At 40.1% G+C, this 19,661-nt stretch overlaps 1 protein-coding gene across 2 annotated transcripts in view; it reads left to right on the forward strand.

Moving 5' to 3' along the window:
- Positions 1 to 19,661, forward strand: part of pdcd11 (programmed cell death 11) — a 29,928-nt gene that overhangs the window by 5,076 nt on the left and 5,191 nt on the right. The window contains exons 8-33 of one of the 2 annotated variants that reach the window (XM_066661385.1): positions 256 to 363; positions 803 to 1,012; positions 1,587 to 1,711; positions 1,797 to 1,857; positions 2,225 to 2,371; positions 4,169 to 4,420; positions 4,737 to 4,862; positions 5,104 to 5,298; positions 5,669 to 5,839; positions 8,044 to 8,260; positions 9,405 to 9,554; positions 9,802 to 9,911; positions 10,366 to 10,859; positions 11,990 to 12,052; positions 12,156 to 12,252; positions 12,332 to 12,421; positions 12,716 to 12,821; positions 13,713 to 13,890; positions 14,708 to 14,764; positions 15,475 to 15,597; positions 15,791 to 15,913; positions 16,241 to 16,412; positions 16,869 to 17,033; positions 17,124 to 17,267; positions 17,737 to 17,990; positions 19,417 to 19,585. In XM_066661385.1, coding sequence (XP_066517482.1) covers positions 256 to 363; positions 803 to 1,012; positions 1,587 to 1,711; positions 1,797 to 1,857; positions 2,225 to 2,371; positions 4,169 to 4,420; positions 4,737 to 4,862; positions 5,104 to 5,298; positions 5,669 to 5,839; positions 8,044 to 8,260; positions 9,405 to 9,554; positions 9,802 to 9,911; positions 10,366 to 10,859; positions 11,990 to 12,052; positions 12,156 to 12,252; positions 12,332 to 12,421; positions 12,716 to 12,821; positions 13,713 to 13,890; positions 14,708 to 14,764; positions 15,475 to 15,597; positions 15,791 to 15,913; positions 16,241 to 16,412; positions 16,869 to 17,033; positions 17,124 to 17,267; positions 17,737 to 17,990; positions 19,417 to 19,585 — 4,107 coding nt within the window. The remainder of the gene's footprint in view (positions 1 to 255; positions 364 to 802; positions 1,013 to 1,586; positions 1,712 to 1,796; positions 1,858 to 2,224; positions 2,372 to 4,168; positions 4,421 to 4,736; positions 4,863 to 5,103; positions 5,299 to 5,668; positions 5,840 to 8,043; positions 8,261 to 9,404; positions 9,555 to 9,801; positions 9,912 to 10,365; positions 10,860 to 11,989; positions 12,053 to 12,155; positions 12,253 to 12,331; positions 12,422 to 12,715; positions 12,822 to 13,712; positions 13,891 to 14,707; positions 14,765 to 15,474; positions 15,598 to 15,790; positions 15,914 to 16,240; positions 16,413 to 16,868; positions 17,034 to 17,123; positions 17,268 to 17,736; positions 17,991 to 19,416; positions 19,586 to 19,661) is intronic. The other variant, XM_066661386.1, reaches the window with a different exon arrangement.

Below are 19,661 nucleotides of genomic sequence, written 5' to 3' on the forward strand. Positions count from 1 at the left end.
ATATTTTGCACCTTTTGCATAACATGACTTAGTCATATCAGCCGCTCATGGTTTTCTTACATTTCTTTGGTTTAGCACTACTCTCTGTGACTGAATGTGATGCCACGTTAACTACAGAATGGACTTCTTGGCCAGGGAATACCCAGAAAATGGCTGTGAAAATAAAGTTTTTGTCATTGACCAATTGTTCGTGTACTGTTACTGTGACAACAGTTTATTCCAAACCAGTAAACCATTGTTTGTCCGCTTGTGTAGGTGACTCTTCATGGTCTCATGGTGTCATTCCTCTCCTCTTTCTCTGGTGTGGTGGACTTTATGCACATTGATCCAGACAAAGTGTCCTCATACAGCGTAGGTGATGAGGTAAGTTTAAAAAAAAAAAGAAAATTCTACATTGAAATGTTGTAATTTTACAGTAGGCTCAAATAAGCGTGTTTATTCTTACAACACTAATTCCAATGAAGTTGTGTAAAAACATAAATAAAAACAGAATACGATGCTTTGCAAATTATTTTCAACCTATATTCAACTGAATACACTACAAAGACCAAGATATTTGATGATTAAATGGATGAATTTTATCGTTTTTTGCAAATATTCACTCATTGTAAATTTGGGGCCTGCAACACCACGTTCCATTACACTTATTTTTAAATGGACTTTGAAAAAGCAAGTGGATACTGATAGTTAAGAAGTAGAACAGACTGCAAAAGACAGAAGTAGCTTCTAGATAGCTACGGCAGTTCTGATACTTGTGTTTCAGTATAAATTAAAAAAGTAAGGTTCATTATGTGATATCCAGGTCAAAGCGCGTGTTCTCTATGTGGATCCCACCGATCGCGTGGTGGGCCTTTCCCTGCGCAGCCACCTCCTGCCACCGAGAAGTGATGTGTTGGAGAATGTAGCCGCTGACCGTATAGGAGAAGTTGTACAGGGCTGTAAAATGACAGCTGTACACCACCACTCTGGAGCCATAATGGAGTTGCCTGATGGAAACTCTGCATTTGTACATGTGAGTAACACCTAAATCATTATAGGAAAGTCTGTCCGCTCTGTGGCCATCTTGGTCAATTTGCCAGCCAGTTGTTTCCAATTTATTATCTTTGAATGGACAGAGACCTATAAAAATAATTAACAAAAATCACTGTTGGCATAAATTGCATGAATTGTTTTTAGTGTTTGACTCAAATAGCAGCTTTTTTTATGGTGTTGTGCTGTCCACGTGCCTATTTTTGATATGATGGACCTGAGCTGGCTCCTCATTGAAGGATGGGACTTCTTTATTTCTTGATTTATTTTTTGTCTCCCGACATACAGGTATTTTAATGTCACAAAACCACAAGCTTTTTATTTTTCAACCAGTGACAGGTCACACCACCTCCTTTAATAATGTCTGTAAAATGGTATGTTGTACGACTTAAAACAATGGTGGGAAACAGCTGCTGAGCTCTGTTTTGTGATTCCTGAGCTCTGTTTGTATGCTTTAGGTCATTTTTAGGTTCTTTGCAGATCACTCTTTAGCAATTTCCTATAATTTAATCTCATCAGGAACCCTAACGATGTATCGACTGTAATTTGACTTGTAGAAAAATCAAATGAAGGAAGCTAAAGAGGATTTTAACCCGAATAGACTGCTTGCACAGCCCGAACACACGCTGAGAATCACAGACTACAGCCCCATAGAGCAGATGCACCTGGCCACACTGCGAAAGTGAGTATTCGTATGTGGTTTCATGCCAGAGACTTGTGTATATGCGCGTTTGTGTTTTATTTATTTATTATTTTTAATACCTTAGGAGCACCGTTGAAGCGACCTTCTTCAGTTATCATGATATTAAAGAAGGGCAGATCATTGAGGTGAGTGAAGCAGAAACTGCCACAGATCTACATCCCTCTGCTGTGTTTGGAAGAGCTGCATCTCCTCTCTGGCCATAGGGAGAAAAACATATCACAATGTTATAATCTTATAATCCATTATAATCCACAATGATCCCTTTTACAAAAGAAACAAAAATGAAATTTTAATTTAAAGTCCTGTCTGAGAATTTCTGTTGGGTCCTCTATCGCCATCCAATTGGGTAAAGAGTGTTTTTAAGAATGTGTTGAAATTAATAATTAAATATCTGAAAAATTGTAAAGGGTTTTGTTTTGTTTTTTGGGTCATAAAATGCTGGTAGATATGTTGGATGTACTTGACTGAGGACTGTTGGTTCTGTGTTTTCAGGGCACAGTGCAGAGCCTGGAGGTATATGGCATGCACATAAAAATTTCTGATCATATTAAAGGCATGGTCCCTAAAATTCATTTGGCTGACATCACCCTCAGCAACCCAGAGAAGAAGTACAAAGAGGGCATGAAGATCAAATGCAGGGTGAGTTACCCACCTCATTACGTATAACCATGATGTGATTTTAGGGAAGAAAAAAAATAGCCTTAATGATAGATGGTCATGGAAAAACATGTTCTGAAGACTAGAGTTCACACCAGTCTTTTTATTAATTTTTTTTCTTAAACTTACTAAGTAATGTTTACTTACCAAATGTACTCCTCTTTTTTTATTTATTTAATTATTTTATTTATTTTTCTAATAACTCCATAGCACACTTTACCCTGAAAAACACTTTTCCTTTCCATCTGTTCAACTTGATTTTCTGTAGTTGTTTGTATAATATATAGAAAGAAAGAAAAAATTAAAAAAATTACTAAAAATAACCCACCCCACTGAGGTCTCCAGTGTTAAACCCCTTCTGCATCAACCTAGAACTTGATTCTTCAGACAATGAATGGTAAACAGATAATATGTAAATATAGCCAAGATTATATAAACATATCCAATTTTACAAATAAAAGGCCAAAGGTAAAAGACACCTAAATAATTAAATGAAGCATCCATAGCATATTAGATACTGACATAGTTTCCAAACTGCTGACTAATCCAGTGTCCATATTGTCTATATAAATCAAAACAGGTTGCCAGATACTATTAAATTTACCACTGCACCCTGCCAAAGTGTGTCGAATTCTTTCTAAAACCAAAAACTGCATTATGTCATTCACCCAATTTTTAAAAGTAGGAGGGTTTTTCTCTTTCCACTTGAGTGATATAAGAGGTCTTGCCACTAATGTGGCACATGCTACCACCTTTGAGTCCGATTACTTCAAATGAAGAAAGTCACCCCAAATATTGCTGCTATAGGAGAAGGTTGGAATTGCTGTTCAAACACCCCTGAGAAAAAGTCAAAAATACAATTCCAAAAAAACAGCTAGTTTTGGACAACACCAGAACATGTGTGCATGTGTCGCTGTTCCTCTTTGACATCTATCACATGTTGGAATCATATTTTGAACAAATTTGGCCAGCCTAGCCTTAGTCCAGTGTACACGATGAGCTATTTTAAATTGTATTATAATGTGCCTTAAACATTCTGCCACAACTCGGCAGAGAAACTAATATAAAGTTCCTCCTCCCATTGCTGTTTTATAGCAACTACGGGTTTCATATCCAATGAATGCAATAATAAATATATAGATCCAATTACATTCGTTGTCTGTGGATTAATATTCAAAACCGTGTCTAATAATGACGAAGGTAAATAAGGAAATTGAATATAGTTTGTGGACACAAAGCTACGCAGCTGTAAATATCTGGAAAAATGAGCTTGAGGGATGTTAAATTTAGTTTTAAGTTGCTCAAAAGATGCAAAGGTTTTGTCAATAAACAGATCCTTTAGAATGTTAACTCCTGTTTCTGTCCACAGTACAAAGGCCTTATTAGAAGGAGTAAATGGGTTGTTTTTCCACTACTGGGCTCACAGTGTAGATGATGCACAGATGTTTAAGTTATTAATGAATTATAAACTATAAGTTGACTATTAATGACCTTAACCACTAGAACAGACTTTTTTCTTCGTGCCTAGGGCATGTTAAGAACAATTCAAATCCAGAGGGCAGGGAAAAATAATTATTAAAATTAGCAAACCATTGATATTAGCATTGAAAAATATAATTATATTCCAGCCTTTTGAATGCAGTCAGTTTTCACAGCAATTTTCCAATATCTAGTGTAAAATCTTAACTGCAGCAGATGAGATGAACGTCATTGTGGATGAACTACTGAGTGAGCAGAGATTTTGGTCAAATGGTTTAAAGGGATTTTCTGTTTCTGTAGGTTTTATCGGTGGATCCACAGAGTAAGAAGGTCGTTCTGACCAGGAAGAAGGCTCTGGTGGAGTCTCCTCTCCCTCTGTTCCACTCGTACGCGGATGCCAAGGTGGGACGCATCTCTCATGGCTTCATTGTCTGCATCAAGGACTTCGGCTGCATTGTGCATTTCTACGGCAATGTCAAGGGTCTCTTACCAAGGCATGAACTGAACATGGATTCCTCAGTCAAGCCACAAAGTCTGTTTTATGTCGGACAGGTCAGTGAACCACGGTGGTGCATTATTTAGTTCTTTTTCAGTGCTGCTGTGATTAAATGCAATCAAATGCTTGTGAATATTGCACAAACCCTTCCCAGCCTTTACTGCTGCAAAGGGGAAAAGAATTCACTGTTAACACTGTTGTTTTAGAGCAGATGTAGGATTAGCAGGTGTCCATATATACTTATATAAATGTGTTACAGTATCCAAACAAAGTGATTTCAGATATTTAGCCGCTTGTGCCCAAGAATGGTTTGTTCCGTTCTTGCTGTTTTCTGAACAGTAGTGTTTTTTTTATTACGCTTTCTTGGAACAGGTGGTAAAGGTCAAGGTGCTGAAGTGTGATCCTGAAAACGAGAAGCTGATTCTGTCCTTCAAATCAGTGACCCAGGAAGACGTTGAACGGGTTCAAAGTGCAGAGTTTGTCTTTGAAGTGGGCAAGGTAAAGAACTGTAGAAACTACTTGTTTTCTTTCACAGATGTGAAGTATTTGAGATTGAGGAACAAGTGTTTAATTGCATACAATTTCAAACAAATAACAACAACCCCAAGCAGTAAAATGGAAGTCTAATTCATACATGCATGAATTGTTCCTAAAAACAACAAACGTGAATCATATGTTTTTATATTAATTAGTTCTTCTGAGTGTTAATATGAAAATGTTTATTCCCTTCTGTTTTTAGAAAGTAGAGGCAATTGTCTTAAAGAAAGACCTGACTGGCCTTAAGGTCTCTCTTCTCCCAGAGAAAGTCACAGCTCTTCTTCCCATGGTGCATCTCTCTGACCATGTGAGCAACTGGCCTTTGCTGTGGGAGGGGCTACAGGAGGGGGACACGGTCTCCGATGCCATGTGTCTCTGCCAGAGCAAGCACACCATTGTATCCTTTTACATTCACTTCCTTTCACCTGCTTTTATTTTTCATAGTCAACAAAGCATTTGATCCACACTGCGTACTGCACATTAAACAGAATGAGCTCTTTTTTGCTCAGTGTAATATGGCTATATCACAATGGAAGTTAGTGATTATATCATTGAAATATATAAAAAAAAACAGTAATTTGATCTTTGGTTTGGGGTGTTTTGGTCACTCTCCAAAGATGGAGTCACCTGATCTTGTAAGGGTTTTGAATAACTGCCCAGAGCCGGACGGACCTGGACAGATGTGGACAGACTTGCCTGTAAGGACTTTGATAAATCTGTGGTGGTATAAGCAAGAGGTTTTTGTTCCTTAATTGGTTTACTCGCAGCTTCTCACTAAGAAACCCTTGCTGGTTGAAGCTCTGGAGGGAGGTGATGTTGCTACCTCCTTCACAGAGCTAAAGGTGGGGATGACGATGGTGGGCTGGGTTAGGAGCATCATGCCCTACGGCATCTTTATTGACTTCCCTCATGGGCTCTACGGCCTTGCCCCTAAAGCTGTGAGTTCACTCTCAACTCCTTTTTTTGTGTGTGTGTGATGTGATTGACATCAGTGTGTGTGTGTGGATCAGTAGATTTGTCTGTGCTGTGTGTGTATTGTGATTGACGTGTGTGTGTGTGGATCAATAGATTTGTCTGTGCTGTGTGTGTAATGTGATTGACATCTGTGTGTGTGTGGATCAGTAGATTTGTCTGTGCTGTGTGTGTAATGTGATTGACATCTGTGTGTGTGTGTGTGGATCAGTAGATTTGTCTGTGCTGTGTGTGTAATGTGATTGACATCTGTGTGTGTGTGTGGATCAGTAGATTTGTCTGTGCTGTGTGTGTAATGTGATTGACATCTGTGTGTGTGTGTGGATCAGTAGATTTGTCTGTGCTGTGTGTGTAATGTGATTGACATCTGTGTGTGTGTGTGGATCAGTAGATTTGTCTGTGCTGTGTGTGTAATGTGATTGACATCTGTGTGTGTGTGTGGATCAGTAGATTTGTCTGTGCTGTGTGTGTAATGTGATTGACATCTGTGTGTGTGTGTGGATCAGTAGATTTGTCTGTGCTGTGTGTGTAATGTGATTGACATCTGTGTGTGTGTGTGTGGATCAGTAGATTTGTCTGTGCTGTGTGTGTAATGTGATTGACATCTGTGTGTGTGTGTGTGGATCAGTAGATTTGTCTGTGCTGTGTGTGTAATGTGATTGACATCTGTGTGTGTGTGTGTGGATCAGTAGATTTGTCTGTGCTGTGTGTGTAATGTGATTGACATCTGTGTGTGTGTGTGGATCAGTAGATTTGTCTGTGCTGTGTGTGTAATGTGATTGACATCTGTGTGTGTGTGTGGATCAGTAGATTTGTCTGTGCTGTGTGTGTAATGTGATTGACATCTGTGTGTGTGTGTGGATCAGTAGATTTGTCTGTGCTGTGTGTGTAATGTGATTGACATCTGTGTGTGTGTGTGGATCAGTAGATTTGTCTGTGCTGTGTGTGTAATGTGATTGACATCTGTGTGTGTGTGTGGATCAGTAGATTTGTCTGTGCTGTGTGTGTAATGTGATTGACATCTGTGTGTGTGTGTGGATCAGTAGATTTGTCTGTGCTGTGTGTGTAATGTGATTGACATCTGTGTGTGTGTGTGGATCAGTAGATTTGTCTGTGCTGTGTGTGTAATGTGATTGACATCTGTGTGTGTGTGTGGATCAGTAGATTTGTCTGTGCTGTGTGTGTAATGTGATTGACATCTGTGTGTGTGTGTGGATCAGTAGATTTGTCTGTGCTGTGTGTGTAATGTGATTGACATCTGTGTGTGTGTGGATCAGTAGATTTGTCTGTGCTGTGTGTGTAATGTGATTGACATCTGTGTGTGTGTGGATCAGTAGATTTGTCTGTGCTGTGTGTGTAATGTGATTGACATCTGTGTGTGTGTGGATCAGTAGATTTGTCTGTGCTGTGTGTGTAATGTGATTGACATCTGTGTGTGTGTGTGGATCAGTAGATTTGTCTGTGCTGTGTGTGTAATGTGATTGACATCTGTGTGTGTGTGGATCAGTAGATTTGTCTGTGCTGTGTGTGTAATGTGATTGACATCTGTGTGTGTGTGTGGATCAGTAGATTTGTCTGTGCTGTGTGTGTAATGTGATTGACATCTGTGTGTGTGTGTGGATCAGTAGATTTGTCTGTGCTGTGTGTGTAATGTGATTGACATCAGTGTGTGTGTGTTTACACTGCTCAAAAAAATAAAAATAAAGGGAAGACTTGAATAACACATCCTAAATCTTAATGAATGAAATATTCCAATTAAAATTTCCTATTCATTATATAGTGGAATGCGTTGAGAACAAAATAACATAAAAATCATCAATGTAAATCAAAATTATCCCATGGAGGTCTGGATTTGGAATCATACTTAAAATTAAAAGTGGAAAATCAAATTACAGGCTGATCCAGCTTCAGTGGAAGTTCCTCAAGACGAGGTAAAATGAGGCTCAGTAGTGTGTGGCCTCCACGTGACCTATGACCTCCCTACAACACCTGGGCATGCTCCTGATGAGGTGTCAGATGTTCTCCTGAGGGATCTGCTCCCAGACCTGGATCATATATATAATTTTTTTTTTTTTCCACTAAGAAAAATTGTGTGCAAAAGGGAAAAAAGTCATAAACTCCTATCCTCTGTTCTGATTTGTATTCTCTGGCTCCTTTTGTCTTTTCTCAGGCAATGAGTGACAAGTTTCTCACAAGTACTGAGGGGATATTCCAGATTGGCCAGACTGTGCTGGCCAAGGTCACTAATTTGGACGAGGAGAAGCACAGATTTCTGGTCAGTCTGAAGGTGTCAGAGGTGAGCTCTGAAGGAGAGCAAAATGCCCAAGCCAGACTGATCCAGGGTCAGCGTGAGAGAATGGGAGTCCACGACATGATAACCTCAAGAGGTAGGAGAGCCGTGACTTAAATACTCAGAAATAATGAAAGAACTCTCTCTATGGTTGAGGGTGTATTGCATAGACAACTGAACAAAATCAGATTTTCTGAGTAATCCCACCAAAGCTTTTACATGCACCTGGGAGGTCTCAGAGTTTACAGGAGGCTGATTTCTGATTTGCAACAGCAAAATGTGACAAATCCCTGCTGCAGCTTATTGTAAATATTAATATACTTAATGAATTATCAGATAAAGAACAGTGAGAGAACTTCGAAATATGTCGGAGACAACTCTCCACTCTTTGTTTACGTCTGTGAGCATGTGCAGATGGAGAAATCCAAAAGAAATCAGAGTATGCTCTTTACATGACCACAAGAATACAGTAATCCCTCTCTACTTCGCGATTCATCTTTCGCGGATTCGCTACTTTGCGGGTTTTTACAAAGGAGCTTATGGCTGCTATATCGCGGATACTGAGGGAAAATCTAGGAAAACCGTGAAAGATGAATAGCCAAAATATTTCATTATTATTTACATGTATTAGACTGGACCTGTAGGTGACAAAATATATCATTTACAAGTTTTTCTTACGTACAGTACGTGTATTGTTCGTGTCCAGCTTAGGAATGACTCTATTAAAGAAACTGGTGGGATATCACATGTAGTTCCAGCTGAAAAACATTATAGAATGACTGTTTAATGCAAAGGGTGGGTTGTTAACAGTAACGGGGAGGGTTTTAAAAGTCCAAATACTCGTTAAATACATAAATCTTTCCTCTACTTTGCAGGAATACGAGTGATCCCTCGTTTTTCGCAGGGGATGCGTTCCAAGACCACCTGCGAAAAACGAGGGATCAGTGTAATTCCAATAACTGCAGAAATCTATTAAGAGCAGGTTATTAAGTGCATGTAAACACACCCACTGTTTGAAATATACATATATAATGTGTGTTGATCTCACTTATGTTTAACTGCTTTAAAATCTGTGCTTGTTCCATGACAGTGGATCAGATTTTAACAGTGATCTTTGAATCAAATAATCGGTTTGGACATTTTGAACCTAAGTGGTAGTCGTTAGTATTTCAAGAGGCACAGGGAGCCCTTTTATGTGGTAAAGTAAAATTAGTCTCATACATTTGTCACTCTCTTTCTAGATTCTGACCTGCTGCAGCATGTCTCCTCTGTGTCTTTGGGGGATAAACTGAAGATGTCTGTGAAAGAGGTCATGGAGGATGGTTCAGTTAGTCTGAGCTCTGACAAGCTTGGAAATATTGCTGTGCTAGCCTCAAAGCATCACACAACAGGTCAGGATTCTCTCTCGTCATTCATTCGTTGTCTTTTCTCTCCTGTACAGCAAAGCCCTCCGTTTCCACGGTGCAGGGTAGTGGTCCAGGTTTGATTTGTATGGTAAACACTCACATTTGCTGGTGTATCTTCATTGTTTGTTATTAACAATTCAGCTGTGAAAATACTGAGAGGGAGAAAACAAGATGGACAAAGAAACACAAATTTCACTCTAACTGTTCTTGTTTTAATGTTTGACTCTTGTAGATGTGAACACCACCCCAGGAAACAAGGTCACTGCTGTGGTGCTCCACGTTGATCTGTTGAACACTCGAGTGCATGTGTCCCTCCTTCCGAAGCTCATGGCAAAAAAGAAAGTGAGTAGAGCTGTGGTTACGGATGGCAGAGTAGGTTTGGGTGTATGGCAAAAATATAATTAATTATACCAAGTCGCCGTTATATAAATTCACGCTGTATAAGGTTCTTTAATGAATTCAAATTAGTTCTTATAGCATCAGTAAAAAGAACCATTTATGGCACCTTTTTATTATTAAGAGTTCAGGCCAAACACATTGTGAAGCTGGTCAGGACACATCCGGAATCAAAGAATCAGCTCTTTTGGAATCTGCTGCTATTAGTGTTCATTTGGGAGATGACTGTTGCGCAGAATAAATAAACTCAGTGCTCTATAAGAGAGAAATTCAGTAAAATTTAATTTACTTTAAAGACAGGAAAGATAAATGAGAAGTGCAGGGGTCTAGGGATTACTTTTTGTGATGAAAGTCACATTATACCTGTTCAAACACTATTGTCTTGTTTGTATTTCTCTAGTTGGAAAAGGGCTCCCAGCACATGGCCACAGTTCAATACGTGGACAAAGACTTTGCTGTCATCTCACTGGGCGAAACCGGTTGTTTGACTGTAATATCCACAACAACCCACCTGAACGAAACCTTCCGTTTTGAGGCAGAGAAACTGACCGTGGGCAGCAACTTGACTGTAACCGTGACAAATCCAAAGTGTGAAGACCTGAGGGGATTGCCGCTTGTAGATTGGCAGTTTGTAAAAACCTTACATAGACACAAGGTGTCTGAGAGCAAGGGTGCAAAACACAGCTACAACATTGGGGATGTGGTGACGGGCAAAGTCAAGACGGTCAAACCCACACAGGTATTTGTGACATTGGAGGAGGGGATAACGGGCGCTATTCACGTCTCTGAAGTTCAGGACACACCAAAAGTGGGCAGCTTCCCCACATCCACCCTGAAGGTCAATGATGAGGTCAACGCAAGGGTCATCGGCGGTCAAGACGTTCGTGGCCACAAGTAAGTGTGATAACCAAACTGCTATACGTTCAGCAAATACTCTGAAAGCAAAGGTTAAGTAAACGAAGGTAGATGAGATATTCGGTTCGCAGATTACACTTATAGAATTTCCCTTTTCCTATTTGCTTTAGTTGTACACTAAAGGCAAAGGCAAGTTTATTTGTACAGCACCTTTCATACACAATGGTAGTTCAAAGTACTCTCCATCAGGTAAATTAAAATCATTAGGACATTAAAGAACAGATAAGAGACAATCTAAAAAAATTAAAACCAAAAGAAAAATATAGTTTAGAATAATTTAAGTTAAAGATTAAATTTAATTAATAAAAATGTAGTGCAAAACTAAAGCATAGTTAAAAAAAATAAATAAATAAAAATTCTTTAACCCAGATTTATATATTTCTACATTCCAGGCACATCTTAGATTTTCTGGAAGTCTGTTCACTAGAGATACAAGGCTAATGAAACTAACACGTAATACAAGCTTGCAACCCATGCACCTATCAGCGTCTCCCACGTTGAAGCATTCTCTTATGGATTTTGAAGCATTTCATTTGAAATTGTTCCTACAAATATAACATTTATAACTGGCTTTTTAGAAGATGATCTAAATCCTACAAACCAGGTACTTACCAGTCTCACTTTAATTCTGAAAGCGCTCTGTACCATCATTCATTAATGTCCATCACCCTCACAAATTTCCAGAGCCTGCACGGTCTTTGGGCGCAAGACAATAAACACACCCTGCAGGGGGCGCAAGTGGACACTTTGTGAAACCCACGCGGACCCAGGGAAAACACACCACACTAGCCTGCAAATCAGTTTAGCATACAGCTAACAGGCTACTGGAATAATATTTAGAGATGGAACTTAAATTGAAAACTATAATATAGTGTTTAAGGAAAAATAAATTTGCTTTGGTTAACTTGCTGCTAACATAACATTGTAAAACCCATAGGAGAATTTCAGATTATTACCTTATTATAACTAGACCTTCCCAGCACATTTAGCAGCCCTGAGGTGAAAGTTTTTTCTTGCTAACTAGCAATGCCGCCTGTAATGTAGAATAAATCTTTACCTGTAAATCCTCAGATATATATATATATAATAATACATTTCTTTTTACACAGATTCCTCCCAATCAGTCATCCAAACTTTGTTTACTCTTTGCCTGAGCTCACACTTCTCCCCAGGTATGTAACATTTACTCAGTTAGCTCAACACATAACTGCCTGAATTAGCTTGGTCAAACTGTCTCAGAAGATCTTACCAGTAGAATCTTTTTCGATGCTCTAGTAAACTGAAAATGGATAGGAGCCTTGAATCTATGGAGAATGAACCTAAACTGGAGAACTACAAACCTGGAGATGAGATCATATGCTTTGTATCCAAAGTAAGAACGATTGAACATGTACCTATAAAGTTTGTAAGGTTGATGGTGTATAATTAACTCTACGGTTGTGTACTTGCAGTTCATTTCAGAGACAAAATGCCTGGAGCTCGCCGTGTCTCCAAACATCACCGGAACTGTAGAGCTGCTGTCCATGATCAACAAACCTGGCGTGAGTTAATGTCCTACATGTTGTGATCTGTTAAGGCTGAGCAGGCCTTTATAATTTGGCCTTGTGTTATTGGTAAATAATGCTAAGCAACGTCCATTAATCTTTAGCTCAAGCTGTCTTTAAGCATCTCTAGTATTTGTGGTAACTAATAGGAATTTTTTAAGCATGTTAATGATCAGTTTAATTAATGCCTAGAGGGGAACTCTGATTAATGTATATTTTAATGATGTTAATGAACAGAAACAAGGTTAGGTCATTTGATTGTGTATTTGTGTTTTGTTTTATCTGTTACAGGATGCCAATCACCCACAAAAGCACTTCAAACCTGGTCAATGCGTGTCTGCAAAAGTCGTCGGGGTCAAGTCCAAAAAGCCTTGTCGGCTTTTCCTTTCCCTTTCAGGTAAGCCCCCCCCCCCCCCCCCCCCCCCCCCCCACACACACACACACACACTCTTCCTTCTTTTTCTCCCTGGAATCAAGGGAATTATCAAAGGTTAAGTCTGTACCACTTGGCTGCAGTAACAGGTTTACATCATCTGAGGAGTCCTTACATTTAGGAACTTTTTTTTTTTTTTTTTTACTCATAAGAGCTTTTGTAAGGTACTGATGTTGGATGAAGAGTTCTGCATCATAAACAAAGCTACCATTACAACCAATTAATACAAGAAATACAACGTCACATTTCGAGTACTTACTGTTATGTACATTTTAGTTGCAACATGGCATTCAGCGGTCAGTATGTGTATCACCACCTCCAAGCCTGAGGCCTTGTTTAATTCTTGGAAAAGGACTTAGGACTTCATGCTTGCCCCTTGAGAACCTAGTGGGGAAGTGGAGAAGTTCAATATCTGAGGGTCTTTCTAATGAGGATCTATAGTAATGTACTGTACTGGACATTTTGTTGACCTGTTGCTCTTGATTTACTAGTCAGTCTATGACCCCACACTCACCTATGGTCATGGCTGTGAGTGGTTTAGTGGCACTTTTGACGCACATTATGTTATACTTACAAGCAGGTAACATGTATATATTGTTTTTGTAGCAACAGCAAAAACGCCTTGCTTCTAATTCAAAGGTATTTACGTTCAGTTATTTCAGACGATGGCTGAAGTGTAGATTTAGTGGCCGTTCCAGTGGATGCCGCAGAAACGTGTTTCAAAATAAGATTTTGGATCAGCTGTTTTCCAAGTCACATTACGAAATGGCACACCTTAACATCATGATCATGTCACACTTTATTTTTTCCCCCCTTGGGCCGCTTCACTGTTCCCTGCGTGTTCTGTCGCTGCAGGTATCCACAAGCTCGAGCCGGGAGTTGTTACCATGGGAACCGTTCTCTCAATCATCCCCCAAATGGGAGTTAGGCTGAAGCTGCCGTTTGGGAAATCCGGCTTGGCTTCCATAACAGATCTGTCGGACATGTACACAGAAAACCCACTGGAGATGTACAAAGAGGGCCAGGTGGTTAGGTGAGATTGTCTAATACTTCCTTGTTTCTACACTCATGATCCTGTCTCTCCGCTCCACTGGCCATACAGCACCACTGTAATTCTGCAGCTACAGACTGGGCCATGTGTGGCTCTGCATACATTGTTAGTCCTCCACCGTGTTCTTAAATGGTCAGGACCCCTAGAGGACCACCAAAGAGCAGACCATGATTTGAGTGGTGGATCATTCTCAGTGGTGGTGTGATTTTCTTGAGCAGTGCTGCTTCTGTTTTTAAACACTACATACACTCACTGTCCACTCTGTTACACACTTCTGCCTTGTTGGTCCACCTTATAGAGTCAAGACAGAACCAGTTGACATCCTTGTATTTTTATTTATTTATTTATTTCAATCACTGGTCAGAGGTCACCGCCCACAGGACGCTGTTGGCTGGATTTTTTTGGCTGGTAGACTATTGAGTCCAGCTGTGACACCGAAGGCATTTGAAAACTCAAGCAGCACTGCTGTACTGATCACAGCACACACCAAGACACCACCTCAACATCCGTGTCACTGCAGTGCTGAGTATGATCCACTAACCAAATAATCCCCGTACTGTGGTGCTCCTAACAGTTGAACAAGATTAAAGCTGGCAAATAAAGTATGCAGGACAACACGTGGACAACAGCCTGTAACTGCAGAATTTTTATGGAGAAGTTTATACACACATACATAACACACCCATTTATTTGCTTTGATGAAATATATGCTGGGCGTAAGTCTACTGTCAAATTATGGCCAATTTCAAAACAATACTAAAAAACATTGTTTAAACTGCCCCCATGTTTTTCTCTCCAGATGCTGTGTTGTTTGTGAAGAGAATGAAAAATTCCATGTGTCCTTGCGTCTGTCCAGGTAAAGCACACACACACACACAGTGATTTGAAAGTTTAGAATGACTTTGTTTTTTTAAATAAAAAAATATTTTAATAATAAACCATTTTAGCTGACAACTTTGGGCATTTAGCTTTTTACTCCAAGAGTGTTCAGCTTTCCGTTGTTGCACTATTGGCTCTGTCACAAAGAAGGTGGCTCTGGGAGGGGTTCAGGGGATATGAGAAAATGTTGAAGAGCTTGTGCTGCATTTATGTCAAGTGCTGAGGGTTTAGAGATGTACCACTCTCTCGTCTGAATATCTCCAACCACTGCTCTGGACCCATGTTAATGTGAAATTCAAAAGACGAGGTTAAACGGTCATGACAAGCCCTCAGAAATAAGGGTACTGACCCAAATAATGTGAAAATAAGAACAGAGAACAAATTGATAGTGGGTAAAACTGTGTTGTCAAAGAAAAACCTGCAACTGAAGCCTGTCTTTTCTGAAAACAACAGTTTAGAAAAGCTGAGTATGTGGTGTTTGGTCCTTGTGGTGTTTTGATGACAGAGTTCATCAAAACCGAGGACTGTGGTAACATTTTGATAAGAAGAGCAGTGTCTGAACATCTGAGAGTTGTTCCTCTATTTGAACAATATCCACAGTCTTGTGGCCTTGTTTTATGTAACAGTAGAATGTTATAATGTAGTGGAGATTAATAGATATTTCACTTCTCCTTTGACACTACACAGGATCCATCCTGGGAAACCTATTCCAGTGAAGGACAAGGACATTGGTTCTGTCTCAGAACTACAGGCGGGGCAGATTGTCCAAGGATATGTGAAGAACGTGAGCGACAATGGCATATACATGAGGTATTAAACTTGGTTATTTGTGAAGTATGGACCTGGATCCTCATGGACATTGCCTTAAATGAATGTGTGTGTGTGTATATATATACACACACTCTTGTGTGTAATCTGTGTCATTTGAGGGTTTCTTGGTTTAACTTGGTTTTTTATCTTGTCTAACTGATGATGAAACACTACATTTTTCTGTTTGTTGAAGGTTATCAAGATTAGTCACTGGAAGAGTCCTTTTCCAACATGCCACAAACTACTTTGCGTCTGACTCCGAATCATTCGCTGAACACATCACCGTGAATTCACTTCTTACTGCCAAAGTCCTCCAGTAAGAATTTACACCGACAGTCGAGCCTCTTAAGTTTGTGTTTGACTTGTTGCTGTTTTTGTTTAAAGCTCCAAGATGATATAGTATTGATTTACAATGTTATAAGTCATATGTACAATTACATTCTAGTGCCTAGTCCGACAGTATTAATTATGTTGGCTGTGTTTAATGTTTTCTCATAAATTACAAAATATAACACAAGTGTAAGACCTATGTAAACTATATGGATATACATTAATATTTTGTATTTTACTATAATGGGTAGGGTCATATTTTCCACTGTGTAGAATCATCATTCACTGATGTTGTATTTGTGTTTATGTTCAGCGTTGATGAAAAGAAAAGCCATGTGGACCTCTCCCTTCTCCCAGAAGACACTGGGAAGCCCGACATTTTACCAGAATCCCTTGGGTTCCCTCTGCGTCTGAGGGGAAAGGAGAAAGAGGAGTATAATAAGAAGCAGGCAAAAAAGAAGCGCAAGATCTCTGAGAGCAAACAGGTGTAGTGTGTGTGTGTGTGAGAGAGTTGTAAATAAATCCCAAAAACTGAATACATTTCTTCAGAAACAAACATGGCAGCAAAACCCAAACCATAATTGTTGCTATGTGCATTTTAATCATGCTTTCCCTATCTTACAGTGGTGCCTTATGAGCCTTATTATTATCGCAGACAACCAAGATGAATCTTACGATAATTCACATTTATTTATTTTAAATTTTAATCTCAGTGGTCCCCAGTCAGGATTGGTTAACACCACGGGGATTCCCAGTATAATGAGGGAACACCTGAGGAAAACATATGCGAACAAGTATAATATCACCATTAGCCACAACACTGAGGCTGAGGGGTAAAATACTGTGCTACCTACCACTGCATGACAATCGTTAACATATTAAACCCTAATTATAATGACAGAATTCTTCCTTTTAATGTAACAGTAATGGTATCTCTCTAGGAGCAAGCTGTGAAAAAGAAGAAGGTAAAGAAAGAAGAGAAGACTTCCACAGAGAAAAAGAAGAAGAAAAAAGTGGAAAACTCCAAAGGTGAAGACCTGGACAGTGGAGTTGAAGTGTATTTTAGAGAAGAGGAAAAAGAGAATGGAAAGAAAAAGGTGAAAAATGTAAATATTGAAATTTGACAACAATGCATATTTACAGAGACATTTCTATAAGAACTGTAATGGCATTAATATTATTTTGTGGTTTTGTAGGACACACAGAGAGCAGGAGAGCCTGGTAGCTTGCAGGTAGCATCTACTTTCTCTTGGGACACAGATTTGAACACTCTGAAACCTGCCACTGCTGCAGATAACACTTATGAGTCCAGCGATGAGGAGGAGGATAACCAGAGCAAGGTAAATTACAAAATAAATATATAAATGAATTAAAAACTTCTCTAAAACGTTTTAAAACTGTATTTCAGAACTGAAGAATCTATGATTTCCGTAATGTAAAACCAGCTTGATTGTGAATGTGTTGTGAATGATGGTTATATGCAGGTCCTGTGCAAAAAAAATGAGTTAAAAGGTATTAAAAAAAAAAAAACTTGATTACACTAAAATGACAGAGAAACACAATGGTAAATCAGTGATAATTATAGATGTGCACTAGATAAAAATACTGCACTAAATGGGGTTCAGCACCCACCTTGACTTGGTTCAGTAACGGTCTTATAACCGGTTACTGTCTGGTTAGTACTGGGGGGTTTGTTGGTGAAATGGCTCTTTACTATTTTAACATGCCCATATAAGACACAATCTGCTTGAAGGGAGCTGTCAAGTTTTCCAAAGACTCACGCTGTGTCTCTGTGTCTCACCTTATAAGTCTGTAAAAAAGAAGTCTCGTAAGGAGATGGAGCAGGAGCGGAAGCAGGCGGAGCAGAGTCTGAGTCGTTTGGAGGCGGAGCTAATGGACCCATCTGCTCGACCTGAGAGTTCATCAGCATTTGAACGATTGCTGCTCTCTTCACCAGACAGCTCACTGCTCTGGCTGCAGTACATGGCCTTCCATCTGCAGGCCACACAGATTGAGCAGGCTCGCGCTGTGGCTGAGAGAGCCCTCAAAACCATCTCCTTCAGGTAACGGAGAACAGTGACCTAATCCCTTACTTGTGCTAAATTATTCATTCATTCATTCATTTTCTGTAAGCGCTTATCCAGTTCAGGGTCGCGGTTGGTCCAGAGCCTACCTGGAATCATTGGGAGCAAGGCGAGAATACACCCCAGAGGGGGCGCCAGAACACACCACACTCCTCAGACAGTCACCCGGAGGATACCCACACAGACACAGGGAGAATACACCACACTCCTCACAGTCACTCGGAGGAAACCCACGCAGACACAGGGAGAACCCACCACACTCCTCACAGACAGTCACCCGGAGGAAACCCACGCAGACACAGGGAGAACCCACCACACTCCTCACAGACAGTCACCCGGAGGAAACCCACGCAGACACAGGGAGAACCCACCACACCCCTCACAGACAGTCACCCGGAGGAAACCCACGCAGACACAGGGAGAACCCACCACACTCCTCACAGACAGTCACCCGGAGGAAACCCACGCAGACACAGGGAGAACCCACCACACTCCTCACAGACAGTCACCCGGAGGAAACCCACGCAGACACAGGGAGAACCCACCACACTACTCACAGACAGTCACCCGGAGGAAACCCACGCAGACACAGGGAGAACCCACCACACTCCTCACAGACAGTCACCCGGAGGAAACCCACGCAGACACAGGGAGAACCCACCACACCCCTCAGACAGTCACCCGGAGGAAACCCACGCAGACACAGGGAGAACACACCACACTCCTCACAGACAGTCACTTGGAGGAAACCCTACTACCTACTGCACCATCATGCTGCTCTTAAAGTACTGTTAAGTTATGCCGCCCCTGTGCTAAATTAATTGTAGCTTTAATAAAATAGAGTACAGGGGAAAGTTCATCATCAAATCATTTTATATTTTTTCCCAACAACTGAATTTGAAGCTATTGGAGGCAAACACTTGAAGGTCTAAGTTTCAAATCTCAGGACTGCTGTACATTCAACAAGATCATCCACTTTTCATGTGGTGCTTTCAAAAGTGTGCCACCCAAAGTAGGGTATTCAAATTTGCAAGAAAATCTTAATGTAAAAAAAACTCAAGCTAACATCTCCATCATTGAAACTCCCATGAATTACTTTGCGAATAACAGACAAAGAAATTATTGTATTTCTAAAGTTAATGGTTGAATACCATGAAGGTCAACTCCTCCACCTGGATGGAAATGTTATCAGAATAAAACCTTACTGCTCGCTTCAATCCTTCACTCACATAAATACAAAACTATAAGGATTTAGTACAGTATGTCTTTATTGTATTTACATTTTGTTGTGTGTTCTCTGACAGTTTTGTTCCTTCACGCTGAGTTTGACTACAGATGGAGGTCTTGGGTTAGCCTGCTCAGTTGGTGTTTGTTTAAATGATTGTAATCCCCTCTGTGTCTGTAGGGAAGAGCAGGAGAAGCTGAATGTTTGGGTGGCTCTGTTAAACCTGGAGAACATGTATGGCACAGAGGAGAGTCTACAGAATGTGTTTGAACGAGCCACTCAATACTGTGAGCCACTGCCTGTCTACCAACAGCTGGCAGACATCTACGCCAAGTCAGACAAAATCAAGGTGAGACCTCGAAACCCAAACGCACTACTTTAATGAATGTTAGCCGTTTAGTTAAGTTTTCCTCTAATCAGCAGCC

The sequence above is a fragment of the Hoplias malabaricus genome, chromosome 2 (assembly GCF_029633855.1).
Source record: "Hoplias malabaricus isolate fHopMal1 chromosome 2, fHopMal1.hap1, whole genome shotgun sequence".
Classification (NCBI taxonomy): Eukaryota; Metazoa; Chordata; class Actinopteri; order Characiformes; family Erythrinidae; genus Hoplias; species Hoplias malabaricus.